Below are 27,470 nucleotides of genomic sequence, written 5' to 3'. Positions count from 1 at the left end.
CAAGGGCTGCGCGAGGGGCAGGGGTGAGGGGGGACTCAGAGGGCCGGGCTTCCAGGGGTGCTGAGCAGGATGTAGAGTGATGCCACCACCTTTTCTCTTAATGGGACCCCAGCTTGCTGGTGTGAAAGAAGCCATGTCAGAAAAAAAGGCTGTTTAATGCAGAGCCCTGAGGCTGGAGCAGGCTGGGGATGGTGTCTGTGTGTCTGTCCATGCCAGGGGGAGCATGACCCTGTCTCTCAGCAGTGGCATGCATCAGTCTGTGTGCAGGCCCTGAGAACTGCATCCTGGCTTCTAGCTCCCTGTGGAAACAACAGGAGTCAGAGTGAGCTGGGGCATTGGCAGAACTGGTGGGGAACCCAAAAGCTGTATCCCAGACAAGGAGGAGCAGACCCCTGGCCCTGTATCCAACCTGCTCCCTCCAGCCCAGTGCTCAGACTCTTGCAAGCAGTGGAGGACAGGGACACGGGTTCTGGTGTCCCTTCACTGCAAGGCACATCAACACTGGCAACAACAGTGGTGCCCCTCTAGGTGCCCACTCACCCTCCACAAGGAGCCGGGCGGTGGAGCGGTCGTCAAAGGCATCACAGGTGTACGAGTCCTCGTCCTCAGGGCCCACATGGTGAATGATGAGTGTGCGGTAGCAGTCCAGATTGCAGATCTCATACTTGTCACCAGCAAAGATCTCGGTGTCACCACGGAGCCAGCGCACCCGGCCCCGGGCATGGGACACAGTGCACTCCAGTGTCGCCTTGTGCCTCGCCAGCACCGTCTTGTCCCGCAGTGGCTTCACAATCCGGATTGGCAGCGCTGGTAGGTGGGGGCAAGGCGTCAGCATCATGGGGTGAGCGGGCTTCCATGGGGACACTGCAAGCTGACCTGGTACACCCCAGCCCTGGTACTGGAGCCCAGCCAGACCTTGCAGCCCACACTCTTACCTTCCACCTGCAGACTGGCCTCTGAGATGACTGTTCTGGCTGTGAAGCGAATGAGTCCCTTTTCCTCAGGGCGCACACCACAGAACAGCAGGAAATGCCGGGTCCCTGGGGAGGGACAGGCTGGCTCAAGGTGACAGCAATGTGCACCCATATTAAGCAGGGGGGCATGGACCCCCCATTGTCTACACAAACTCCCCTTGCTTGAATTTGCCCTTTCCCAGCCCCAAACTAGGTGTGAAACCACCTGCACCCTCACCTTCTTGCCGTATCTTCACTGTGCTGGAGACCTTGATTTTCTCCCCATCCCGAAACCACTCGCCCTTCACATCCCCATGTGACACCTCGCAGGTGAAGACTGCATTGTCACCCTCCCGCACCTGGATGTCCTGCAGCTCCTGCACAATGTGAATCTGGCGCTCTGTGGGTAATGGACAGGGTGCCAGAGCAGCCAAGGATGAGGGGAGCAGGCAGCATAGGGTTTAGGGGTGTGCACACTGCCGGGAGCTGGGTGACCGTACCCTGGACGTGCAGCATGGCAGAGGCCTGGCAGTCACCTGCATCGCAGGTGTAGCTGCCAGTGTCAGTCAGCTCGCAGTGGTTCAGCTGCAGAATGCGGCGCCGTCCCGCTGAGTAGATGCGGCAGTTGGGCCCTGGCCGCAGCTCCTGTCCATCCTGCATGGAGACAAACAGGCAGCACCCCATTGCTTTGGCCCCTCTGCTGTCTGCAGCCCTGGCAGGGAGGGCAGTGGCCAGGGGACACAGTAAGGAGGGGGACACAGCAAGGAGGAGGACACAGCCAGGTGCTGCTGGAGGGGATTAGGGTGAACCCTCACCTTGAACCATTTCACTTCTGCATTGGGGCGAGACAGCTCACACTCAAAGCTGGCGACCCCTGTCTCTGGGACCCCCAGGTCTCGTGGGACCCTCACCATAGTGACTGGAGGCTCTGAGGAGGCAGGACACAAGACAGGAAGGCTTGGTAGGACAAAGGCATGGACTTGGGGCTGCAGGGAAGAGTAGCTGTGGCTGGGGCATTTCAGCATCAGGTGAGAATGACACTACCCATGGGGAAGAACTCATCAGTGGTGTTCCAGCTGGCTCTGGGCCCAGACCCTGGATGGGTGACCCCACTGATCAGTTCACATCTCCTCCCTGAGGACAGGGGGAAACTTGCCAGCACACTGTCACCCCTGTCTAGGACAGGGACACCTGTGCCCAGGGTGGCCCAGTTCAGCCTTGCTGTCTCCCGGTACAGAACAGCTGCAGGTCAGACAGCAGCAGTGCCACACACCCCCCCAGCCTGGCCCAGGGACCGTACCCCGCACACGCAGGTGGGCACTGCAGCGCAGAGTGTCAGCAGTGAAGGTGACGGTGCCTGAGTCTTCCAGTGCAAGCCTCTCCAGTGTCAGGCTGTGCCCGCAGCCTGTGGCACTGATCCGGCACGTACTGCTGGGCTTCACGCGGATGCCATCCCGTGTCCAGACCCCAGTCACGCCAGGGTGAGACAGCTCCAGGTGAAAGGTGGCTGCCTCCTTCTCAAAGGTCTCCACATCCACCAGTGGCGTCCGGATCGACACCTTCCGGGCTGTGAGGGACCCATTTTTGTGAGTAGGTGTCTGCTCCACCGCAGAGCCCCTGGCTTCCCAGCCTGTGCTTGCTGGAGTGATCGTCTAAATCCATCTGTTTGCACCAGACTCTCACCCCTGCCCACATACTCACCTCTCTGTCCACCCCTTCCAGCCAAGTACCAGCTCTGCCCACATGCTCCCATTGCAGCAGTTGGGTGCCCTCCCTGTCCCCATCCCCATCCCCATTGCCCTTCCATCCCCATCCCCAGCCTGGTACTCACGCTCCACGAGGAGCTTGGCCTGCGTGCGGTCGTGCAGGCTCTCACAGCGGTAGGTGCCGCGGTCAGCAGGGCTGAGGCAGCAGATGGTGAGGGTGCGCCGGCACCCCGACTCCTGCAGCAGATACTTGCTGCTCGGCTGAAGGAGGATGCCCTGCTTCAGCCACTGTACCTCGGCAGCCTCGTGGCTCACCTCCACCTCCAGGCACACGTCCCCCTGCTCCTCTGCCACCACATCCTGCAGCTTCTGCACGAACAGCACCTGTGCCTCTGCATGGCCCATGTGCTGGGTCAGCAGCTGGCCCCAGGGCTGTGTCTTGAGCTGACCCCCAGCCTTCTCCTTCTCCCTCACCTTGTACACTCAGCCGAGCTGTGCTCACCAGCCCCTCGGCATTGGCTGTCACAGTGCCGGCATCACCTGTCTGGCACTGCCGGAGGGTGAGGCTGTGACACAGCCCACTCCTTGTCACCAGCAGACGCTCACTGGGGACCACAGGCTGGCCATTCAGCTGCCATGTCACAGCCACATCTTCGGGGGACACCAGGCACTTGAAGGTGGCATCCTCCTCCTCCAGCACTGTCAGGTTCTGCAGCTCCATGATGATCTCCACCACCCTGGGGACTACAGCCAGGTTGTCAGGGCACAGCATAAGTCATGTAGGGGCGCTGAGCATTCCTGCAATCCTGACATCATTGTACCAGCAACCCCACCACCCCCATGGAATAGCAGTCCCTGAGGTGGTGGGGAAGCCTTGAGCTCACCCTGCACCGTCAGCGTCGCCAGAGTCTGGTCGTCGTTGGACTCGCAGCAGTACTCTCCGGCATCCCCGGGCTCCACGCGGCTCAGCACCAGCGACCGCTCCCGTCCCTCTGCCGTCAGCTCCCGGCGGGGACCAGGCGCCAGCACCCGCCCGTCCTTCCGCCACACCACGTCGCCCCGCGCCTTGCAAAGCTCGCACCACAGCACCACCCGCTCGCCCTGCCGCGCTCGCACATCCGACAGCCCTCGCAGGAACTTCACCCGCAGCTCTGCACAGTCAAACCCCCCCATATCAGCACCCGCTGCCGCTGCAGGGGGATCCCCGGGTACCCCCACTGCCCCCCTGTGCCCACCTCGGACGTTCACGTCGAACTGCATCTGGTCGTGGGGTGAGAGGCAGGTGTAGGTGCCAGCGTCCTCCATGGCCACGTTATGGATAATGAGGCTGTGCACGCGGCCATCCCGACGCAGCTCGCAGCGCTCACCGGCCACTGCCGCCTGCTGCGGGCCCAGCCAGGTGACATCAGATCGCTCTGTGGAGGTGATGGCAGAGAGCACGGCACTGCCGCCCTCCAGCACCAGCAGCTTCTCCTGCTCCTCTCGTTTGTTCACGAACAGCACGGGTGCCTCTGCCGGAGGAGCACTGGGCTCAGCTGTGGCCCTGCCAGTGGCACCAGCATGGAATGGGGGTGCAAAGCATCCCGGCGTGAGGCAGAATGAGACTGCTCCTGCCCGTGGCGTGGGCGAGGGACACCTCCAGGCTCACCTTTCACATGCAGTGTGAAATGCGCCTCATCATCACCGGCGTCGCAGAGGAAGATGCCACCATCACCCAGCTCTGCTTGCTTGATGGTGAGGCTGCGTGTGGGACCCTCGCTGCACACCAGCAGCCGCCCACCTGAGCACAGTGTCTGCCCGTCCTTTTGCCACTGCACTGCCGCTGTCTCCGAGGACAGCCGAGCCACCAGTGTGACACTGTCCCCCTCCTGCACCTCCAGTGGGCTCTGTGCCTCCTCCTTGTTGACAATGCACACAGGCCGGGCTGAGGGGCACAGGGGACAAGGCAGGGTTCAGGGATGTCCCCACGGTGTGGGGCAATGCAGGGATAGGACTGCTGCAAGTGGAGAGGTGATCTCTCAGTGAGTCACCCTGGGGCAGAAGGACTGTGGGGCTGGCTGGGGGCCATGGTGGGACCAGACAGGGGTCCCAGAGGGGCAGGCATGCAGGCTGGAGGGGTCTGGCAGCTCACGGTTTCACTCAGGGAAGGGGCAGCAGCAGAGCCCATCCGTCCCGCATCACCCCCTGTACAGGCAGCACAGCTGCCAGGTTGAGACCATTGATTTCATTGTACCCCCCCATCCAGAACATCTTGCTGGGGAGCCAGGGCACCCGCCTGCAACAGGCGCCCTCCTACCCTGCACAGCCCTCCAACTCCAAGTGATAAGGGTCCAGGCTGAGCTCAGCCTTTGGCAGCTGAAGCAGGAGGAGCGGCGCCTGGGAGCCAGCCAAGGCTAAATTTAAACAGCCCCTGGCTGGGGGAGGCAGCAGGGACATGTCTCGCCACGACCCTGACATGTCTCTTTCTAACCAATGGCTCCTGTAGAGTTGGGGACAGGGCTCCCACCCTTCCCTGCCCCACTGCACCCGGGTCTCTGCATCAGCAGGGGTTACAGAGGCTTCCCCTCCCCTTGTTCAGGTCTGTGGCATGATCCCACCATTCTGGGGGTCCCTGGGGTTCTGAGGCAGCCCACCTGACACCTCCACATTTGTCACCATGCGGTCGCTGGCAGCATCACAGATGTAGCACCCTGTGTCACTGGGCTGTGCCCCATTGATGGTGAGCTGTCGCAGCACCCCACGGGCCTCAACCTGCACCCGTTCACCCGGATGCACCTCTTGGCCGTTCCGAAGCCAGCGAACAATGGCGTCGGGCCGGGAGACTTCACAAGACAGCACCAGGTCTTCCCCGGCCACCAGGCAGTGATGTACCACAGTGCCTGTGCCACCCACGATGGTCACCGGTGGCTCTGGGGCTGGAGAGATGGGCTGTCACTACAAAAGCAGCCTGTGCCGGGTATCTCAATAGCCAGATCCTGTCCAGACTCCTCTGGCTGCAGCTGAGCAGCACAGGGGTTTCCACAGGGCCACCACACAGGTGCAGCCCACTCCCCATGTGCCCCCCACCAGCCTCCCTGTGCTCACTGCCACCCAGCCCAGCCTCACACCACAGCAGCCACAGACCCAGCTCAGACCTCTGCCCCGGCCATCCCCACCAGGACCTCCTGCTCACCTTCTACACTGATAAAGAAGACAATACTGTCATCACCAGTGTCACAGAGATACTCCCCAGCATCCTTGCTCGTGGCGCCCAGGATCACGAGGGATCGGCGCACCCCATTCTCCTCCACCTGCACATGCCCTGTGTCCTGCAGCTTCTCCCCGTCCTTGTACCACTTCACCTCCCCATGGGCGTGCGAGAGGTGCACCTCCAACACCAGGTCCTCCATGGCCTGGCAATGCCGGTGGGTCAGCAGGACATCCTTCTCCAGGATCCTGACCAGCGGATCTGCAGCATCCAGCACCAACAGAGCTGAGGTCTCTGGGGTTTGTGTGCCCAGCACTCCACACCATGCTCTTCCCTAGCCTCATGCTCACCCAACACTTGGATGGTGAAAGTCACCGTGTCATTGGCGGTGGCACAGGTGTATTTTCCAGAGTGCTCAGCTTGGGCAGCGGGGATGAGCAGCCGGCGATGGGCACCCTCCTCCTCCAGGACCAGGCTGCCCCCAGCCTCAAGCCTGACACCCTCCTTTGCCCAGCACACGGGTGCATCTGCACGGGACAGCTCACAGAACAGTGTCACCGTCTCCCCCGGGGACACTGTCATGACAGGAACAGGTCTGCAGGGCTGCAGGATCCTCACCGGAGGCTCTGCAGGTATGGCATGTCTGTGATACAAAGCAGCGCAGGGCCAACGCAGCCCTGGGCACTCCTCTGCTGCCAGCCCCAGGTGAGCACCCGTGCTGGGTGGCCCAATGAATGGGCACCCCCTGGTGGCCAGAACCACATCAGCACCGCCACTGACCTGACACCTTGACATCGAAGGAGACAGCCTCATCCTTGGTCTCACAGATGTACTCGCCTGCATCCTCTGCACTGCTCTTGGGGATGAAGAGACAGCGCCAGGCCCCCTCTACCAGCAGCAGTAGGTTAGCAGTCTCGTCCACCTCCAACCCATCCTTGAACCAGTGCACCAGAGCATCTGGCACAGAGAGCTCACACCGCAGTTCCACACACCCTGGTGCCTGAACCAGCAGCTCCAGTGAGCGCTGTGGAGGCTGCAGGATCCTCACTGGTGGCTCTGTTTGGGATGTGGAGGAAGGGTGTGAGAGCCACTCACTGCTCTGCTCCTGGCTCTGCTGTGTCTATTTACCGTCGCCTGTGTCCCTGTCCCCATGGGGCTGCATGGAAGCTACATCCTCTCACCCCAGTGCAAAGAGGTCAGAGCTGCTCAGGGGCAGCAGGCACAGAGATGAAACTGCACACCCTCCTCCACAATGCTGAGGGCAGGGATAAGGGCTGGGGACCCCAGAGCACAGAGCTGGCGCAGTGCTGCCCTTTCCAGGATGTCCCTGCTGTGCCACCAACCTGCCACCAAGACGGAGTAGGAGACAGATGCATCTCTGGCATTGCAGATGAATTCCCCTGTGTCCTGCGTCTGGGCACAGGGCAGCACCAGCCGGTACTGCAGACCTTCCTGCTCCAGCACCAGGCTCTCGCCCATCTCCACTTCTTCACCGTCCTTGTACCAGCGCACCGGGGACACCAGGTGGGACAGCTTGCACCACAGCTCCACGCGTTGCCCAACCATGTAGGAGTGAAGGGCCTCCTTGTTGGAACTGATAATCCTCACTGGTACCTCTGCTGGGGACATAGCAGGGCTCAGACATGGTGCTGTGTGAGTCCCAATTGAGGACAGGAATCCCCTGGGCAGCTCACTGCTCAGGGTCACCCTGAAGCTGGCAGTATCATCCATGGCATGGCATGCGTACACCTCTGAGTTAGTGCAGCTGCAGCAATGTGCAGCCTCTGTGAGCATCCCTCTGAGCAGATGGCCAAGACCTGCGTTGGGACTACGGCCTGGCTGTCCTTCAGCCAGTGGACAGGGGCATCTAGAAGGGACACCTGACACTTCAACACCAAAGGCAGTCCTGCTATCACCTCCCCGAGCTGCTGTGCCTCTGTCACTGGGGTGAGGCAAAACTTCAGGGCTGAGAGGACCAAGATCTTGTGTCACTTGGCCTCCTGTCCTACCTACTCTGGGGGCAGCAGCCATGGATATCCCAGCCCTGCAGTGCTGGTAGCTGCAAACTGAGGGAACGGCAGGGCTGGGGTGTGAGGTGGCATCACCCAGAGGCAGGTGCTGGTTGTGCTCTGGGTGTAGGGGGGCAGTGTGACACAGGGCACTGGGAGGAGACAGACCAGCTTGCATGCTCCTGTCTACATCCCCTTCCAACCCAGGGCCATGGGCAAGGAACTTCTCACAGGGAGGTGAGAGGCAGCTGAGGTGCTGAAGCCACAGTGTGAGCAAGGAGCTGGGCCAGAGGGAGAAGGGGGAGAGGGACCCTGTTGCACCCACCTGCCACGGTGACTGTGTAGAAGACAGAGTCCCCACCAGCATCACAGACGAATTCCCCTGTGTCCTGTGGCTGGGCGCAGGGCAGCACCAGCCGGCACTGCAGTCCGTCTTGCTCCAGCACCAGGCTCTCACCTGCCTCCACCTCCTCCCCGTCCTTGTACCAGTGCACTGGGGCTGCCAGGCGGGACAGCTGGCACCACAGCACCACACGCTGTCCAGCCACATAGGCATGGGAAGCCCCCTCGTTAGAGCTGACAATCCTCACCGGCTCCTCTGTCACAGAGAGACATGGGACTCAGCCAGGACATAAATACCAGAGCCAGTGATGGTGGCAGTCACAGCCCTGTGTGGAGTGATAGCTTCACTGCTTGTTGGCTTTAAGGCTGGAAGGCACCACATCATCCACATCCTACATAGCACAAACTTCTGGACCATTATGCCTAGGTCTGCCTCTTCTCCTCACACATTACAGCCAGGAGGAGCACCATGCTTTGAACTGGCTGTAGGTTGCTACTGTACCCTTGCTCCCATGATACCTGCCCTGCTTTGCCCTGTGGTGGAGCTGAATGTTGTGGAGGGAGGATGCATACAGGCAAGCCCCAGCACTGCTAACCACTGTCTGTGGTGCCAGCACCAGCCCTGCAGCTGCTCTTCCAGGGAGTGCCCTCCCCTCTGCCTATCTCCCCATTTCAGAGGCTGCCAGGTGCCAGCTGGTGCTTCTGTCACAGCTCAGCCTTGGCATTTGCTTATACTGTGGCACAGGCATGTGGTTTGCTTGCAGCCAGCAGCCCCACCCCTCCAGCTCACCAGGACCCAGGACCCAATTCCAGATTGCAGTCATCACTAAAATCACCATTAATTTGCTACATAAAATGTGTGCCACTGCTCATGTCACCCCTCTGAATTGAGTCAGAGCTCTAAAGACAGAGGGCTCCCAGTACAAATTATAGGTGACTTCTCTCTCCTGGGAGAAGTTCAGGATGCCACCCACAGCCAACACTGCCTGCCTGGCACATTGCAGCCAGCCATAGCTGGCCTGGGCTCTGCCATGGGTGCTCATCAAGCCCGTGGCTCCATGCAGGCACAAGACACAGCCAGCTCTGGGGCACAATGGTGGACAAGAGCAGCAACCTGCCCTTCTCACAGCCCGCGGCTGCTCCATGCCGGGCATCCGGGTGGAAGCTTCCCAGACAGTTCCCAGCTGTGATGCCCAGGCCCAGCAGCACAGCGCTGCTCCGCAGCGTGCGGGAACGGCGCGGCGCCACTTTGCAGCGATTAAGCTGCCGCTCGCTGAGACTGCATCCGCCCAGCTCCCTGATCAAACGACTGGCGGCTGCCTCTCTCCCCGGACCTGCTAAAAGCAATCACATTGCTGAAGTGCAGCGGGAGATGTTGAGCAGCACTGAAGTGAAGGGATAATGTGCCAGCTCTCAGCGGGCAGCATCGCTCTGGCCTCAGCCTCTCACTAGTTCTGAGGGAGCTCCAATGCTCAACAGCTGCCGGAAATCCCAGAGGTGCGTGGGGATGGCCGAGCTTGAGGCAGGCAGGCTCCATGCCACAACAGCCCTATAGGGAATAGCTGAGATGCCTCAGGGAAACCCAAGCGTGCCACAGCAGTGCTTGACTGCAGCAGCAAGCCTGGCACTTGTGCCAGAGAGGTGTCAGCCTGAGCCTCCAGGCACCCACCCCCCGCCCTGCTGGTGACATTGATGTCCAAATCCAGATTGAACCAAGACAGCCTCCCTAAGACCCTTCTGTCAAAGTGATGCAAAGCTGCTCAGCCAAAAGGCTGAGCTTCAGCAGATGGTGTTCCCTCTCCCACTTTCAGGAAGCAGAGCTCTCCATGCCCCACACTCCCACACAGCACACCACTCCTGCCTCTGCCCAAAGCCCATGCTGCCTGTCCTTCTCACTGGCAATTTTGCCTTTATCTCACTAAAACCCCTCCCTTCCTCACCCTTCCAGCAGTCACCACTCCACTGACTCTTCAGCATCTCTTATCACTCATCCTATCTTCATTCCTACATCCTTGGCCATCAACTTTGGCCCTTTGCCATGTGTTAACACCACACTGAGGCTTTACCACTGCGGTCACACCACATTTCAGCTGGGCTTTAGCTCTGCCCCTGGTTGCCTTCCTGTGGTTCTGGGATGTGGATTTTGGGGCCAGCAAGGGGAAGCCTTTCATTTGCTTTCAGCTTTCATTATCCTCTGTCAGCCAACAATGCCAGCAACCGTTCCACAGCTGGGGCAGCCGCCACAGGATGCTGAGCCCTGCTCCCACCCAGCAAACATGACCCAGCCATCGGTCTCTAGGCAACAGCTAATTTTCAGGTCAGCAATTAACACTGTCCATCAGAGAGAGCAATGACCAACCATGAGTTACCCTATGCCAGGTGCCAGGCCCACTATTTTTAGGATCTTGGAGGAGGGCTTGGTTACTAGCTATGGCAGAGATCTGGCAAACACCCTGGTGTGCAGGTGCTGGGTGCTCTCGTGTGTTCTAGTATTTTGGACAGGCAGAGTGAGCTGTTCCCTCTGGCAGCTGGTCTGAGTGCCCCAAGTACCCCAACTGAACAACCAACCAAACTGCTGGGGAGCACCTGGCAAGAGCATGTCTGACAAGTATCCCATCACAGCAAGTGACAGTACTGACAGCAGCACACGTGTTGTGGCATCTTGCATGGGCAAAGAAAGCCCCATGAGACCCTACTGGCCCTCCTGCATCACACTCACCTGCCACAGTGATGGTGTAGAAGGCAGAGTCCCCACCAGCATCACAGACAAACTCCCCTGTGTCCTGCGTCTGAGCGCAGGGCAGCACCAGCTTGCACCATGGCCCCTCCTGCTCGAGCACCAGGTTCTTGCCCACCTCCACCTCCTCTCCATCCTTGTACCAGCGCACTGAGGCTGCTGGGCGGGATAGCTGGCACCACAACTCCACACGCTGCCTGGCCACGTAGGTGTGGGGGCCTTCCTCATTAGAGCTGATGATCCTCACGGGCACCTCTGCCAGGGAGAATGTGGGCCTCAGCATGACTGGCTGCAGCTTTCAGCTGCATGATGGGGGCAAGAAGCAGGGCAGGAGCACTATCAGGAGGTAGGGGCTAGGCTCCCACACACAGTCCCCAGCTCACCAGTCACGGTCACCACAAAGTCCACGGCATCATCCCCCGCATCACAGGTGTACACACCAGTGTCTGAGGGACACGCTGAGCGGAGGAGCAGCCTTCGCACGCAGCCTTCTGCCTGCACTGCGATAACGTCATCCAGGGGCAAGGCCTTGCCATCCTTCAGCCAGCAGACAGGGGCATCCAGGGTGGACACCTGGCATTCCAGCAGCACAGGCATCCCTGCTGGCACTTTCCGGAGCCGTTGGGCCTCAGACACTGGGGCAATGTGGACCTGTGGGGCTGAGAGACATTGAGGAGCAGTGAGAAGCACCCTCCAGCATGACAGCCCCTGCTGCTGAGGTCCTGGTGGGACCCCAGGGTGAGTGCCCTGATCACCTTGCACATGCAGGATAGCGGAGTCCCGCACACCACCGGACATGAAGGTGACTTGGGCCCCACTGTCAACCAGTCGTGCTCCCCGGATCAGCAGTGAGTGCTCCTTCCCACAGCGCTGTACACTGCACCGGCCACCTGCATCCTCCTCCTCACCCAGCCTGGCACCGTTGAGGAACCAGGATCCATGCACCACGGCTGACAGCTCCAGGGAGAACCATGCATCCTCACCATCCCTCACCCACGTGTCCTGCAGACCCCTCTCCAGGCGAGCTGCTGGGGCTGGAGCACAGTCGGACTGAGCCCCAGTGGTGCTGACTACCAGCACACTGTGGCACAACATCCCAGCTTTTGCCTGTCTCCTCACCAAGATGCACAGATCCAGGGAACTCCACAGGGCTGCTCCTGCCATGCTTGTTGGCGGCAGAGATGCGGAAGCAGTAGTCGGCCTCGTGAGGCACGCTGTCACCCAGCACCCGCACGCAGCTGGGCAGGTCGGTGGCAAGGCACTGTACCCACTCCCCTCCCACTGCCTCCCGACGTTCCAGCAGGTAGTGGCTGGGAGGGCGGAGGTGGGAGTCAGGCGCGGGACACCAAGTCAGCAGTGCCGTGTTGCTCTCCACCACACTCATCTCAGCTGCCACCGGTGCACTCGGAGGGTCGTGCTTCACACCTGCAAGTCACAGCCCAGGTTGCCCGCTTGGGGATGGCAGTGAGGCTCTAGGTGGGGTGGCAGAAGGCCTGAGTGGGGATACACAGCCTGTTTCTTTGGGGATTTCTCTGATGGAAAGGATGGTCTTGCTCCCATGTAGCATGCTGCTGGCTACAGGGGTTTGTGAGTGCCTGTGAGGCTGGTATCCTGAAGCCCTGCTCAAAGCCCCCTTCCCAGGAAACACATTGCAGCATCACACCCGCAGCATATTGGGTGGCTACTCCCCTTCTGCATCACCCCCCATAAACAGGCAGGAGAGAGGACACAGGACCCCTTCAAGCCTGGAGCTTACACTTGACTCGGAGCTGGGAGGATGTCTGCGACTCCCCGACAGTGAAGGAGATGATGCCCGCGTCCTGGCGGGTGACATGCACTAGCACCAGGAGGTGTGTCCTGCTGAAGCTCTTAAGGACGGTACGGGGTGACTCCCGCAGCTGTAGCCCATCCCGGCTCCAGCAGCTCCCCTCTACCACATCCCGTGTCTCCACACAGAAAACTGCATTCTCCCCCTCCATCACATCCAGCTTCCGTGGCAGTCGCTTCACAATCACCCCTATGGGAAGAGATATATGAGGCCCAGGGAAGGGATGCTGGGGAACAGGATGGGTCCTTTGAGGTGGGAGAGGAGAAGGAGGAGGTTGAGGAGGGGCAGCAGCAGGAACCAGCCAAATGGAGGGAAGGCAAATGCAGAGGCCAGTGGGGACCCTGGCAAGGAGAGGAATAGGAAGGCAAAGCTGTGCTACCAGAGACCTGACCCCCACCTCGGACAGAGACCTCGGCGATGCTGCGCCCTTTGTCCTTCATTTGGCAGAGGTAGATGCCGTCGTCATCGATGCGGGCATCGCGGATGGTCAGGCGCCGCACCACCCCTTGCTCCTCCATCACATACTTGTGACTGGGCTGCAACTCCCTGTCCTCCAGGTACCAGGAGGTGGGGATGGTCTCCAATGGCACCTGGCACTCCAACACTGCATCCTCCCGCTCTGCTACCTCCACATCTGCCAGCTGCACCTGGAACCGCAGCCGGTGCTCTGCCACAGGAAGAGACAGGAGCTTAGGGCGTGTGGGGTACAGCACTTCCTGTCGGCCCTTCACTCAAGGTGTTCCCAGCTCACAAAGAGCACCAAACCCTTGGCCCTCCTTTGCCCTCTCCATTGGCTTGCGTGAGACACACACTGCCTTGACAAGCACATCCCCCAGAGCAGGGAGAACCAGAGCACAGCCTGGGGAGACACAGGGATGCCCCTCATTACCTCAGCAGGGAGTTTTGGGGGATGCAGGAGCATGGAAGCCAGCATGCTGCATCAGGCATCTCAGTGGAGGGGAGCAGTGGGGTGTAAGTAGGGGCTGCGCCAGTTACTGGGTAACCCCAGCCATGGGCTGTCCCCAGCTGGCTGGATGGCTCAGGGGGAATTGGGCTGCGGCCAGTGTAGACTGTTGGAGCCATGCCCTGAAGGGCTGCTTGCCAAAATCACTCAGCACTTCCAGGGGAATTTGTCACCAAGGCACTGACCCCCTTCCCTGTTTGTGGCTGGACACCCACAGCCGTCCCGAGAAGCCACCCCTCTGTTTGCAAAGACAGAGAGAGACATGGATCAGGACACAGCTCCTGGAGGAACCCAGCATCCCCTGCTTCCAATCCACAGCTCTGTCCTGAGGAGCTTGGTGTGACTCTGGCTGCACAGGGCAGGAAGGAGCCCAGAGGTGCTGGGCTCCCACACGGACACACCCCTGCCAGACAAAATTCCCTGAGCCCCCCAGAGCCCAGCCACCTCTGACACTCCTGGGACATGTTCCTACCTTTCACCTGGAGCTGCACTGCACTGAGGGTCTGGCCAGCCGTGTTGGAAGCGGTGCACATGTACAGCCCCTGGTCCTGGGGTTTGCAGTACAGCACCTTGAGGATGAAGTAGCCCTCCCGGTCCTCGTAGATGAGATGCCTGCGGCCAGGGGCAAGGGGCTCACCATCTTTTTGCCAGATAATCTCTGGCTTGGGCTTGCCAGTAACGTAACAGCGAAACTTGGCATGCTTCCCTGCACTCACGGCAAACGCCTTGGCCCCTGGCACCCTGGCTGGCAGTGCGCCATTGGGCACCCAGGTCTCTGGTCCCATGCGCTGTCCCACTGCGTGCCGCCGCCACCGCTGCCGCTCCACCAGTACCTTGGGACCGTCAGCAGGGGAGCCGTTGGGGAGCCTGTCCAGCAGTGCCTGGGGTTCAACCAGGAGCACGGCAGCAGCTAGGGCCTCCTGGGAGCCACTGCGTGCCCGGCAGACATACACTCCCCCATCCTGCGGCCGGGCACTGAACAACTTCAGGAAGTGCCAGTCCTCTGGTTTCTGCCCCACTGCATAGTGGCTGCTCTCAAAGAGGTCGGAGAGCTTGTGCCCGTCCTTCTCCCACTCCAGCACTGGGCAGGGCTGCCCAGACACCCTGCAGGTGAACATCACGTCCTCCCCCCGGCACACCCGCATGGATGAGGGGGCAATGAGGAAGGCAGGAGCGACACTGCCTGAGCATCCTACCTCCTCTCGGGGCTCCACTGGCTCTACCCTGAGTGCAGTGGCAGCATAAGTCTCACCAACACTATTCTTGGCCCTGCAGACGTAGAGTCCACTGTCCTTGGGGGTGGCACAGGACACCAGCAGGCTGTACAGGTCCCCTTTGGACTCCATGTGGAAACGGCCTGAGGGCTCAATGGTATTCTTGTCCTTTTCCCAGAGGATGCTTGGCTGGGGATCACCCATGATCTGGCAGCTCAGGACCACATTGGTGCCACTTTGGACTGTGAAGGCACGTGGATAGGCCAGGAACCTGGGGGCTCCCCTGAACCCCTCCATCACCAACTCTCCAGGGTCATGGCAGGCAGCTGGCTGGAGCAGCAGTAGGGACCATCAGCCTGGGGAGATGTACAGACAGACTTCAGTGGGGGTTCAGGCTTCATCAAAGAGATGGACCAGTGGAGCCCCCAACCAGGAGGAAACCACACCTGGAGCAAAATCCCCAGCATGGATCCCCTGCTTCAGGAGCATCACCCTCATTTGGAGCAGCACAGCCCCTCTGGATTTGCCCCGTGTCACCAAATCCTCAATTTCCCAGCCCAAGGCAATAGGAGAAGTGACAAAAGGTGGCTCTTTGCACCCCGGGGGCCTGAGGCACTTGCAGATGGGACTCCAGTTCCAGAGGTGGGGGACCCCTGCCTAGGCAGGGAGCATGGGCAGCTGCTTGCTGGATACTGGGGCTGGGGGACAGCGGAGGCAAAAGGGCCCCCGCCCGCCCCTTCCCCACCCACCGGGCATCCACATTCCTGCAGTATCGGGTGGTGGCAGAGCCGCATTCCAACAGCATCTGGGCCGGCTCAGCGGGCAGGTGCTGACACGGGGCTGTCACGGGCGTGAGGCTCCGGCTGGACGCGGACTGGGATTTCCTCTCAGACTTGGGTGGGCAGGGCCCCCCCTGTTCTGGGCGGCCACCCCACAGGGCCGTGCCCTGGGGCAATGTGGGGGTCTGGAGAAGGGGGTCCCCCTTCCAGAGAATAGTCCCACAGGCAGGACTCAGTCCTTGTGCACTCAAAACCGTAGCTGGAAATCATCAGCCCCAGGGGCAAAACGAAATACGAGGAAGTGGGTCTTGCTTTTGGAGGGCACTGCCTCCATCCCCGGCTTTGTGGGTAACCGTGCCCGCCATCAGAGCAGGAACGGGACAGGGTGCTCTGTGCCTCCCCCGCGGTGAGTGCAGCCCAACCTCTGCCGGCGCCATGGCTGGGACTGGGACAGGGTCGTCTCTAACGTGCTCAGGCAGGGGGAGGGGAAACAAAAATACTTCTTGAATGAGCCGGAGGGTAGGAGAGGGCTGGTCCCCAAGGAGCGGCGGGAGTGCGGTCAGCTTCTCCTCCCAGAGTCCTACCCCCGGAACAATGCACCCATTCAGAGCCATCTCCCCATCCACACACGCCGCTGACCCGTGGGCCGCCCTACAGCAGCTCCTTAGGACACGAACGGACGGCTCTGATGGCTCGGCCGCACCATTGCACCCTTCAACCACTCCCTTCCCCTTCAATCACCCTGCCCCGGCAGTCCCCCAGCCCAGTCCCCTGCCCCACTCACGTACCTCGCTCTGCCACCTCTCCCCTGTGTCTCCCCAGTGCCGGCACTCAGCTCCTGCTGCTTCCCCCAGCTCCCCTTCTGGGTGTCAGTGCGCAAGGACCAAATGTTACAAATGCCTGCAGCTGCTGTCCCCAAAAATACCCTCTGATGACACGCAGGGTTGATAAGAGTGAGCCTGCTCCATTCAGCGCCTCGCCGAGGCTGGGCTGGCCTACCTATGTATAGCAGCCCAGCAGGAGCCACCCCGGAGAGCTGGGGTGCTGCAGGCCTGGCTGTGCCTTTGTGCTGGCTCAGTCAGCAGCGAGAGACAACGTGCCCTGTGGAGAGCATGGCATGGGGTGCACGGTGCAGGGTGTGCAGTACAATGAGCTGGACACCAGACTGCAGGGAGACTGCAGGACATGTCACACGGGACATGCTGCATGGAGGGAGGGGATGTACTGCACTGGATGCTCCGTGAGATGCCAGGCTGTTTTGGATGGGATATGCAGGACATTGGGTTGCTGGAGGCACAGAGAGGCTGCACAGGCTGCCCATCATCCACAGGGCAGGCAGGATTAATGCACAGGGAACACCTGGTACTGTCCCCTCAGGCAGCGGTGAGAGGAAAGGCACTGGGTCTCCTTACAGCCTATGCCTCTCCTGTGATCCAGCCCATGGCTAGACAGACCTAACAGCACCCTAGGATCTTTCCCCTGGACCTGCTGCAGGGTCCCCAGATGGCCTGGCTCTGTCTCATCTGCTCTTCTCCCCATGAAGCTGGGCAAGCCTTCCCCAGCCCCAGGTAAAGCAGCCATCCCTCCTGTTTCATGTCCCCAGGACCTTGCCAATCACCAGACTGTCATGGAGATGCCACAGCCACTCTGCCCCTCAACTTCCCCTTTCCAAGGCCCCATTCCCACATTTTGGGTGCCCTGGGTACTGCCACCTGCAAAGTGCTTCTGCCGTGCCAGAGCCTCACAGGGCTTTGATCCCCACCAGGTCCTTGCCCAGATTTCCCTGCTGTGCACAACTGCTGTCACTTCTGACTAGCTCTGCAGAAGCCCTAGACCTTCAGCTCCTCTGCCTTGGGGGCACCCAGAATCAGCAGCTGCAAAGCTCACCCAAGTAACCCCCTCCATCCCTGCCAGCTTAGGTTCCTGGCACCACCCTGCCCACAGCCCAGCCTCCCCAGCCTCACTGCTGCTCCCAGCAGCATCCCCCACACACACACCCTTGTCCAGGCACCAGCCCCCCCAGACCACACTGTCCTTGCAGTCCTCGCATTCCAGACGTCTCAGCGCTTTCACAGCTCAGAGATAATATTCACTGCGAGCAGACATTTGCGTCAGTGTCAGATAGATCTCAATGCCACCCTGCCCCGGGGGGAGTGCAGTGGGCAGACGGGCTGGGCAGGCAGGCAGAAGCCCACGGCAGAGCCCCCCGAGCCACCATCCTGCTGTGTGCCCCACGGTCATGCTGCTGCTCCTGCACCTGCTGCCTGCCATGCTGCCCACTGCCGCCCTGGCCAGCTGCACCGGGGCGGGCGCTGACCGGCAGCTCATCCTGGCCAAGGTGCGGGCTCGGGTGCTGGAACATCTGAGTCCCCCGCTTCTCCAGGAGGAGCCACAGATGGAAGCGAGGAGGGTACACCGGAGAGACATCCTTGAAAACGCCGAAGTGGAGCCAGAGGAGCTGGAGGACACCTCCCAGGTGATCTTATTCCCTGCCACAGGTGAGAACATCTTGATGAAATGGAGAGGGCAGAAGGATGAAGCAGGGTGGGGGTTTGGAGCAATGCAGATGCTGAAGGATGGAGAGGTTGATGTGGTGGTCTGTGGGAGAAGGGGAAGAAGGTATGCCAGGCTGGGACATGGGCATGAGTGCGATTTGGTGGAGAGCCAGGAGATGGAAAGGTATGGCACCTCAGGACAGAGAGCAGAGGGACAGGCAGCACAAGAGGGTGCTGGAAGGTTGGGAAACAGCTGGCCAGGCGGGATGCGGAGACATGGGGAGGGCTGAGGAGCAGGGTGGAATAGGGTGGGACGCGAGGGAATGGGGCAGGATACTGGAAAATGGATTGGGATACTCAGGGACAGAGCAGGATGCTGAAGGATAGGGCAGGATGACCAGCTATAAAGCACGACAGCAGGAGGTGGGGCAGAATGCTGGGGGATGGGATAGGATATGCATGCTGGGGGAAGGGGGGCAGGATGACCAACTATGGGACAGGACTGGGAGATGGGCCAGGATACTGGGGAGGTGGTCAGGATGCAGAGGATGGGAGAAGGGGACAGGACGACCAGCTATGGGGCTGAATGATAGAGGACAGGGCATGATATGGACTCTGAGAGGAAAGGGGCAAGATAACCAGCTATGAAGCAGGATCCTGGGGGGCAGGGGTGACAGTAACGGACCAGCCTAGGGCATAGCAGGGATCAGTTGTAGGGCACAGCACAGAAGCTGCTGCACAGCACTAGACATCAGCTCCCCCGCACCCTGCCACAGCCTATGCCAGCAGCCAGGTGTCCTGCCAGCACCCCAGGGACCTCTGCAACATCCCACTTTCCATCTGGCATTGGAGATTCTCTCCAGGTTTGGGCGCACACCCTGATCACCTTTTCCCCCCCGCAGATGTGCCCTGTGAGCCCACACAGCCAGACAAGCTGCTGGAGGAAGAAGGGATTTTCACCTACCTCTTCCAGCCCTCGGCACACACCCTGAGCCGTGTGGTGACTTCTGCCCAGCTCTGGTTTTACACTGGCCCCTCGGCTGCACCCAACCATTCAACCCCTGATGTGCTGGCCCTGTCACCTCAGGGCCGGGTGCCAGTGACGGCCATGGCGGAGCGGACACCTGAGCACTGGACAGTGTTTCACTTGGCCCCGGTGCTGCTGCCCCAGCTCTCACAGCCACTCTTTGTGCTCCTGGTGCGCTGCCCTGGCTGCCCCTGCCTGGCTGAGGGGGACAAGATGCCCTTCCTGGTGGCGACCACCCGGGCCAAGGGCAGTGAGAGGGCTCGTCGCTCTGCCATGCCCTGGTCCCCAGCCGCCCTGAGCCTGCTCCAGCGTCCATCTGAGGAGCTAGCTACCCACACCAACTGTCGCCGGGCTTCCCTCAATATCTCCTTTGAAGAGCTGGGCTGGGACAAGTGGATCGTGCATCCCAGCAGCTTTGTGTTCCACTACTGCCATGGGAGCTGCGCTGCAGGCCACGGGCTGAGCCACCGGCTGGGTGTGCAGCTCTGCTGCGCTGCTCTACCCGGCACCATGCGCTCCCTGCGCGTCCGCACCACCTCCGATGGTGGGTACTCCTTCAAGTACGAGACAGTGCCCAACATCCTGGCCCAGGACTGCACCTGTGTCTAGGGCATCCTGCAGCCCAGCCCCGGATTGTGATCCCACTCAGGAGGAGTTGCTTTCCCAGTGGAACCCAGGCCACTGGGATGGGGCAGTTTGGCTGTACCGCCCTTCCCTGCACAAGCCACATTTTTGGGCTGGCCCAGTACCATCACACTGCCAGACTTGCCCTAGGGCCAGTCCCAGCTCAGAGCAAATCAGGGCATGGTAGGGCAGGCATAAGCACAGCCTATGGCAAAGGCATCACTGCCCTGCCAAAGCCAGGCTGCTGTCTGCAACCAGATTAGCCCTCATCTCTCCCCACCTGCTTCCCTCCTCTAATTCTGCGCCCTCACAAAGATTGGTGTCTTGCTTCTGCTGCAGAGTTCAACAGCTTCCCCTGTGCTCCAGGCAGGGCCAGGCTGCTGCAACAGAATCAGGATGTGCCTGGGTGAGCCCATGCTGAGTGGCAGGGCTGGCAGCACACTGGTGGCAGGGCTAGCAGCACATGTGGCACCACAAGTGAGCCCTCTCCCAGCAGCACAGCTTGTTGGAAAGTTTAATGGGATGAGTGAAATAAACCTGTTCCCTTTACTAAAGCCGCCTGTAAATGCCAGCTTCCGTCAGAGGCAGCCACGGAGGTGGCATGCAGTTGTGCAATGGGATATGACCTCCCCAGGGACTTCGAGATGGAGAAATGAGGGGATGGGCAAATACTGTTAGAGGTATCCAGCTCTGATTTGGGATACCAGAGAGGGGACTGGAGTATGCTGGCCAAAACGGACGTCGTGTGGCTGCGTTTGATCCTGCCCCAGGCAGGGGAGTGCAGAGCAGAACAACATCCCTTCTGCTCCAGACAACAGGTTGTGCAGGAACAGGGACAGCCGAGGGCTGGGGAGACATGGGGATGGTGGGAGGATGGGGAGGCAGAGGAAAGCCCCTCACCTGGCCCCTTGAGAGTGACAGGGCCAAATAGGAATGTGGCCAGTGCAATCCCTCTCCAGCAGGATGATGAAGGCTGCCCTGGCCACAACCGCCTCCGCACAGCAGGAACAACTGAGTCACCTTGGGAGGTCCCAAGGCACGCACGGCAGAGCCGGCTCAGACGCACAGGATTCCCTTCCCACCCCTTCCTCCCGAATGAACGGATGCAGCAGTTCAGTACAAAATGTCTTCAGCCTTTACTAATATAGATATTAAAAAAAAAAAAAAGAAAAAAAGAAAAACAGAGTGACAATCATTTCCGAGTAAAAAACAACGCTACAAAAGTCCCCATGTGACCCAGGCTGAGATGATGAGGAATGCTCCACTGGCTCCTGGCCGAGTCCAGCTCAGGGCACCACGTCCCCACACTGTGAGGTCAGGGTCTGGCTCCGTGCAGGGGTCCCAGCCCTGCAGCCAGAGTGGGAGGAGACAAGTTTTGGTCCAAGGGTGGCCTGCCAGGACAGGGCGGAGGCAGTGGGAAGGACGGTCCCTGACCTCTGCACAGACATTTCCAAGCAGGCCCGCCCCACAACTCATAGCCCCATGCCAGGATGCTGCACAGTGTGGCCCTCCGGGCCACAGTCACTTTCTGGCAGCACAGGGCCACCAGGACCCTCTCCCACCCCCTCTAAGAGTAATGCCAGCCCAGCACTCTGTCCCACAGTTTGGCCCAGCCAGCCAGACTCCCAGCCTGCTCCCGTAAATCCCCCACAGCTCAGGGGGCAGTACCAAAATCACCAGCATATACACAGCACCAGCCGGTGCTGCCATGGGTGGCAGAGGGCATAGGGGGCACAGGGAGGTGTGAGGACAACATGCTGGGGAAAATAGGTGTGGAAGGAGGAAAAGTGGGTGAAACAGGAGATTTTGGGGGGACACAGGCCCAGAGTGGAGATTGGGATGGAGTATAAAAATGCCAGGGTGCACATGTTGATGAGTTTATAAAAACGTACAAAAATAAGATATTCCCTTTTTGAAAATTAAGTAGGAATGAATCCCACGGCCCCTGACCCCTCTGCTGCCCACTGGGACAGGGCTACCCAGACTGCCCCACTGGGCGGGCGTGTGGCATCCTTTGCCCTGTGCTCCTGGCAGGACGCCTATCCCACAGCGGCGGTGACAGCCTTCCAGCAGACACCGCTGTTGTCCCCGGTAGCACTCACAGCCCTGTGGGGAGCAAAAAGCAGGTTAGCACCCACCCCAGAGGGAAGGGCAGCCCGCCATGCCTCCACCCCAGTGGGCCAGCTGGATCCATCCCCCTTCCCGCTCACCTGTGGTCCTGTCGCAGGCAGCGGTCCCCTTCTCATGGGCGAGGTTGAGGCGGTTCTGCTCAGCGGCGATGCCATTGGCCTCAGGACTGCTGCTGCGGGCAGGACTGGGGGGCCGCGGCGGGGGCTGGAGATGGAAGGCCACCTCCAGGTGCTCCTGGGCCAGGCGCAGGTGCTCACGCAGCCGGTCCAGCTCGTGCACAGGGGGAGCTCCAGCCAGGGCAAAACGCCCCTGGGCCAGGTTCTCCTGGTAGTCCAGCTTGCTGTTGGTCAGTGGAGCTTGTGGCAGCTCCTTCTTCAGCGAGTGATAGGTGGGGGGGGCGCTGGGGGCTTTCTTGGGGTATTGTGGTGCAGGGCTGTCACCAGTTGGGAGTGGGGGGCCATCAGCCTGGCTCAGGGCATCACGGATGCGCCCCACACCAAGGTGCAAGAGCTCGCAGAGGTTGAGGAAGAGGCAGAGCCCGCTGACGGCATACATGATGAGGAGGAAGATGGTCTTCTCAGTGGGGCGGGAGACAAAGCAGTCGACAGTGTGCGGGCAGGGGCTGCGACTGCAGACGTAGGAGGGGCTGACCTCAAAGCGGTACAGCAGGTACTGCCCGAAGAGGAAAACCATCTCCAGCACTGAGCGGCACAGCAGGTGCAGGACATAGGCACGCATCAGCCCATCCTGCTTGATACGCCGCCGGCCATCATGCTTCTCTCCACCCTCTTGGTTCTTCTCCTTCTCCACCTCAATCTCCTCAAAGATCATGGGGTCTTCTTCATTGTCATCTTCTGCCTCCTCGTAGTCTCGTCCGGCTCCCCGGCGCACCACCGGCATGCGTGCCCGCCGGGCTGGCGGTGTCCGGCGCCGTGAGGACTCTGGCATGCGAGCGATGCGGTGCATGGCAAAGCCCAGGTAGAGCACCGACGGCGTCGCCACCATGATGATCTGGAAGATCCAGAAGCGGACGTGGGACAGGGGTGCAAAGGCGTCATAGCAGACGTTCTCGCAGCCTGGCTGCTGCGTGTTGCAGACAAACTTGCTCTGCTCATCGTAGTAGATGGACTCTCCGCCCACGGCGGTCAGCACGATGCGGAAGACAATGAGGACAGTCAGCCAGATCTTGCCCACAAAGGTCGAGTGGTTGTTGATCTCCTCCAGGAGCCGCGTCAGGAAACTCCAGCTCATCCTGACTAGGCAGTTGACTCAAATCCTGCAAGAAAGGGACAGGCAAAGAGGCACTGAGCAAATCCATATGCACCTCACCTGGACCCTGAGGTCTGCCAGCTGCTAGCCCAGCTCTGTCCCACTCCCTCTTCCAGCACCAGTGTCCCTTCCCTTACCCACAGATCCATAAACACAGCCCTCCTCAGGAAGCTGCCACCCCAAAATTTTATCCCCTGCTCAGCACCACCTCTCTGTGCTCCCATCTACATCCTGCTCCTGCCCTGCTGCCAGCCAGGTGGGTGGAGGTGATAGGGGAAGGCTGGGACATCCTGGTTGCCTGCAGGGATACATCTAGGGGAAGAGTGAGCACAGTCACAATCAGAGCAAATATGCCAGCAGCAGGGCAGCACCAGCTGGGGACTGTGATGTGACAGGCAGGAGCAGAACCACTTCATTCTCCCCAGGTGCCACAGCACCCATTTATCACCTGGCACTGGACAAGTCCCTAACCAGCATTGCATCCTGTGAAAGCACTCACACCTTCACACGGGGGTCCACAAGCCACTGGAGGAAGGTAACACATGGTAGCTCAACTGGTCCACTGCAGCTGCCAGCCTTGAGCCCTGAATGAGGGGGGCAGGTCCCTAGAGCAGCATCCCCCATGTGCTAATAAGCCAGCTCCTCCTCACAGAGCTCTCCTCCAAGGGCCAGTAGAGATGCAGCATCACTCTCCCACCAAACCTCAGTGCTGTGCCCTCTCTCCTGCAGGACCCCAGCCTCTGAAGCCTGCAGTGGCCAGTGCTCACAGCACCCTGCAGCCCCACAGCAAGGGCTGGTGGGGGGGATGAAACAGGGGGCAGGACAGTGATAGCAAGGGGCAGTGTGGGGCAGGCAAGGAATTGCAGAAAGCCCTGGCAAAACAGCTGACACTAGAGACTGGGGAGGAAATTACAAGGACCATGTCACATCTCCTGGCCAAAGAAGACACAAGACACCCAAACCACCCCTGCCATCCCTGTTTTCACCAGCTTGTGCATGAGATGATGCAAGCCAGGGCAGCAGGTGACAGGGATGGCCCAGGGCAAGCAGAGGGTATGTGCCCGCATAGAGCCCCCAGCGGCCTCTGCCAGCCCCATCCCATCACCTCTGGCCAGGGCATGGCCATGCACATGCCACACTGATTCCACTATTGTCCAGGATAACAGGATCTTTTCCACTAAGCTCAGACAGCCTCCTGACCTACCTCACCTAAGCAGAAGAGTCTCTCCAGCACAAGAATCCATGCTGGGGACATGCTCTTGCTGCAGGAGGCAGCACAGGCTGACACCAGGGAACCAAATTCAGCCCAGCAGGGCCACCATTCTCCTGTGGTCATATGCCCTGCAAGGTTGCACTGCTGCCCTGTCTCCTAGGTGTGAGCCCCTCTCCCCCACCACCTCCCTGGAAGGTGGATGCTTTGTGTCTGCCTTTACCCTAGTCTATAGCAGCACACCACCCTGGCACCAGGGTGAAGAACAAGGTGAGAAGACCAGGTAGGAGGACAGTTCCAGGAACAAAAACCAAAGCTATGTCAAACCATGAGAGGTACCAAGCCCAAGGAAAGCAAAAACATAGGGTGGCATTGCCGTGGAGGCTATGGAAGTGTGGCATGGGAATGGCTGGCAACATGGGATGGCAGCAGCAGTGGGCATGGCCAGGGCAGCACAGAGCTATGTGCAGCCTGTCCCCTATCCGGGGCAGGTGGCCAGAGGCCAGTTTTCAAAGCAGCACAGCCATCCAGGGCCTCCTAGCCACGCTAGGAGTCAGGACTAGCACCATATACCTTGGCTGGGCCCTACACCTACCCCTCAGTCCAACCGACCTCAGTCCTACCGACCCCAGTCCCCCCGCGCGGGGCTCCCAGTCCCCTCTGCCCTGTGTGCCGTGCCTGAGATCTCCAGTTTCCCCTGCCCAGGGGCACAGCAGCAGGCATCACACCCTGGGGCTCACGGGCCCCTGCCACCCTGGGGACTCACCCCTCAACCTCAGCCTTCTCAACGTCCCCGATCCTACCGACTCCAGCGCCCCGAGGGCCTCCAGACCAGCTGCCCCGCCTGACCGAGACCCCCATTGCCCCGATCCCACCCGCCCGCGGCCCCAGCCCACGCCTGGGGCTCCCGCCGGCCGGGGTACCGTCCTCTGCTCACCTGCCTCCCCCTGCCCCGCCGCCCCGCTTCCTCCCGCAGCACACCGGCCCCACTCACGGCACACGGGACGGAGCGGCTCCCGCCGGCAGGGCGGACAAAGCGGTGGGGCGGCGCGCCGCCGCCTCCCGCCGAACAAAGGGGCCCGGGGCCGCCCCGCCCCGCTCCCGCCCGCCGGTGCGAACCGACCGCCCCGCTCCGCATCTCCGCCCCGCGGGTCCCGCTCCGTGAGCCCCGCTCCGCGCCCAGCAGCCCTCGGTGCCCCCGCCCGCGGCTTGGGAGGCCGCGCAGCGCCACGGGCAGGGGCTGGCCCCGGCCAAAACTCTCCCAGAGGCGGCTCCCGCCCCAGCAGCTGCATCCAGCCCCCCTGGCCGGCCCTGTCTCTCCGTCCCGCGCTCCCCGCCAGCCCTTGGCTCCCTGGAGACCGCTCTCGCGGGCGAAGCGGGGGCTGCCTGCCCGCTGGAGCGCGCTCCGAACCGCGGGTGCGGCTCGACCCGCGGAGTGTTCAGGGATGAGTCCGGCCTGAGGGTTAGCGGAGGGAGCTCCCGCTCCGGCCCGAGAGTCTTCTGCACAATAACTTCGTGTTCCTTACAGCGTTCTTCCCCGTTAGTGGAGAGCGAGGATGGAAGAAAGGAGAGATCTGGTGGCACAGACCAGAGGTGGCCCCACACATGGTGGAAACGCAGAACAAGACGTGCCTGTGTGGTGCTAATATGCCTCAAGCCTTTTGAAGCCCGTGCTGCTTCTCGTGTCCCAGGCCAAGGTTCTACAGCAGGACCAGGCTGAGCATGCAGCACCTCGAGACGTGCCTTTAGAGTCACCTACTGCACCGTCAAGGCCAGCACGATGGCATTAGCGGCTTTGAGTCACCACCCTGGGGCCGTGCCCTGTCCTTTCACCCAAGGACCCTGGGACTCACTGCACTGCTAAAATTGGCTCTGTGGGAATTTTGTTGGGGCTGAGTCTCCACACTGGGTCATCCACACCCTTGACGTCCTGGGCCCTGTTGTGTGGGGGTGAGGAGGGATGCCAAGCAGTCTTGCACAACCCAAATAGTCATGCCGAAGCTGGTGTCAGTGTAACCTCATGAAGCACTACTTCTCCTTACTGAAGCACGTGCTCCTTCTGCAGAAGGGTTTCTATGAACTGGCACTCCAGTGCAGCACTGGGACTGGCTGGGGGGAGCTGAGGCCATGAGGCTTGGGCAAGGAGAGCTATGGGGATTGTGGCCATCCCATCCAGTGTGGGGTTTTGGTTATTCTGCAGCAGCCCTACTGCTTCCCTAAATCAGCAATGCCACCGTGGCATTGTACCAGCACCCGCAGAGCTTCGACACAGGCTTGGTGCTCTTACATAGGAGGGCAGCTGGAATTCTCCCAGAGCAGCGTTCTGTGCCCTGACAGAGATGTAGGTGTGTGCACAACAGGCTGGGGAAAAGGGCCCTGCTTTGGGCTCCTGCTCCCTCCTTTCTTTGCTCCAGCTCACGGATGGGTCAGTCCCAGGTGACACATTAAGCTCTATGGAGGGAGAGCTGCAGCAAATGGAGAGGAATTTGACCAGGACGGGAAGAAATAGTTTCCACTGAATCCCATTCTCATGCATGCAACTGTGGCATTAACATTTCTGTAAGGGAAAACTGCATTCCAGGTCCAGCACAGACACACTGGTCACAATCTCCATCCGAGGCCAGGAGAAACAGGAAGAGGTGGATGCAAGGAGACAGCAAGCCAAGGACAGAAACTCAAGCTTTTGGAAGAATGTAGGGGAGCTTTCAGCTTCAGAAATGAAACCCAGAGCTGCTGGGAGGTTGCACCTGCAGTGCAGCATGGAGAGGTGGGAACAAGGCAGTGGGCTGCTAGCATGAGGACAGCATTCCAGCATGCTGGGGAGGTCAAAGCAGCACACGTTCAACCTCCTGCTCTTGCTTGGCAGTTGAAGTGACTTGTGGCTTTCCCCACAGTAACCACTTGTTTTCAAGTGTTTCCAGCCTGGAAAGCTTGCCTCCAGCCTGGCTTCAACCCCAGGCAGCCGAGCAGTTTGCCAGGGGTAAGGGACCTATATA

At 60.4% G+C, this 27,470-nt stretch overlaps 4 protein-coding genes across 5 annotated transcripts in view; 1 reads left to right on the top strand and 3 right to left on the bottom strand.

Annotated features, from left to right (window-relative positions):
* Positions 1-139: 139 nt before the first annotated feature.
* Positions 140-16,582, bottom strand: OBSL1 (obscurin like cytoskeletal adaptor 1). The gene is made up of 26 exons (XM_066190093.1): positions 16,508-16,582; positions 14,199-15,296; positions 13,160-13,429; positions 12,691-12,951; positions 12,054-12,359; positions 11,690-11,968; positions 11,318-11,593; positions 10,917-11,189; positions 8,181-8,453; positions 7,190-7,462; positions 6,627-6,902; positions 6,197-6,472; positions 5,832-6,107; positions 5,293-5,574; positions 4,308-4,583; positions 3,895-4,170; positions 3,544-3,810; positions 3,134-3,403; positions 2,785-3,051; positions 2,254-2,520; positions 1,769-1,881; positions 1,454-1,607; positions 1,192-1,353; positions 936-1,040; positions 541-807; positions 140-299 (listed from the first exon to the last, which is right to left on the bottom strand). Exons 2-26 carry the CDS (start codon positions 15,235-15,237, stop codon positions 292-294), a joined length of 6,792 nt encoding a protein of 2,263 aa, XP_066046190.1. The 5' UTR covers positions 15,238-15,296; positions 16,508-16,582; the 3' UTR covers positions 140-291.
* A 1,318-nt stretch (positions 16,583-17,900) lies between these two features.
* On the top strand, positions 17,901-20,992 carry INHA (inhibin subunit alpha). Its single transcript, XM_066190091.1, has 2 exons — positions 17,901-18,217; positions 19,117-20,992. The coding sequence occupies exons 1-2, from the start codon at positions 17,959-17,961 to the stop codon at positions 19,848-19,850; spliced, it is 993 nt and encodes a 330-aa protein (XP_066046188.1). The 5' UTR covers positions 17,901-17,958; the 3' UTR covers positions 19,851-20,992.
* The window catches only part of LOC136293373 (gap junction gamma-1 protein-like), an 11,609-nt gene continuing 5,116 nt past the window's right edge, over positions 20,978-27,470 (bottom strand). Inside the window, exons 1-3 of one of the 2 annotated variants that reach the window (XM_066190089.1) lie at positions 25,469-25,511; positions 22,076-23,271; positions 20,978-21,971 (exon numbers count right to left, since the gene is read on the bottom strand). In XM_066190089.1, coding sequence (XP_066046186.1) covers positions 21,964-21,971; positions 22,076-23,246 — 1,179 coding nt within the window. In that variant the 5' untranslated portion in view covers positions 23,247-23,271; positions 25,469-25,511 and the 3' untranslated portion in view covers positions 20,978-21,963. Of the gene's footprint in view, positions 21,972-22,075; positions 23,272-25,468; positions 25,512-27,470 lie in introns of those variants that run through there. The other variant, XM_066190090.1, reaches the window with a different exon arrangement.
* The window catches only part of STK11IP (serine/threonine kinase 11 interacting protein), a 27,776-nt gene continuing 23,527 nt past the window's right edge, over positions 23,222-27,470 (bottom strand). Inside the window, exon 25 of the mRNA XM_066190086.1 lies at positions 23,222-23,271. The gene's annotated coding sequence lies outside the window, so the exon portion shown is untranslated. The remainder of the gene's footprint in view (positions 23,272-27,470) is intronic.

This window comes from Chamaea fasciata, unplaced genomic scaffold, assembly GCF_029207755.1.
Source record: "Chamaea fasciata isolate MVZ Bird 193981 ecotype frontalis unplaced genomic scaffold, bChaFas1.0.hap1 SCAF_8, whole genome shotgun sequence".
Taxonomy (NCBI): domain Eukaryota; kingdom Metazoa; phylum Chordata; class Aves; order Passeriformes; family Sylviidae; genus Chamaea; species Chamaea fasciata.
This window is presented reverse-complemented; position numbering and strand designations above follow the sequence as displayed.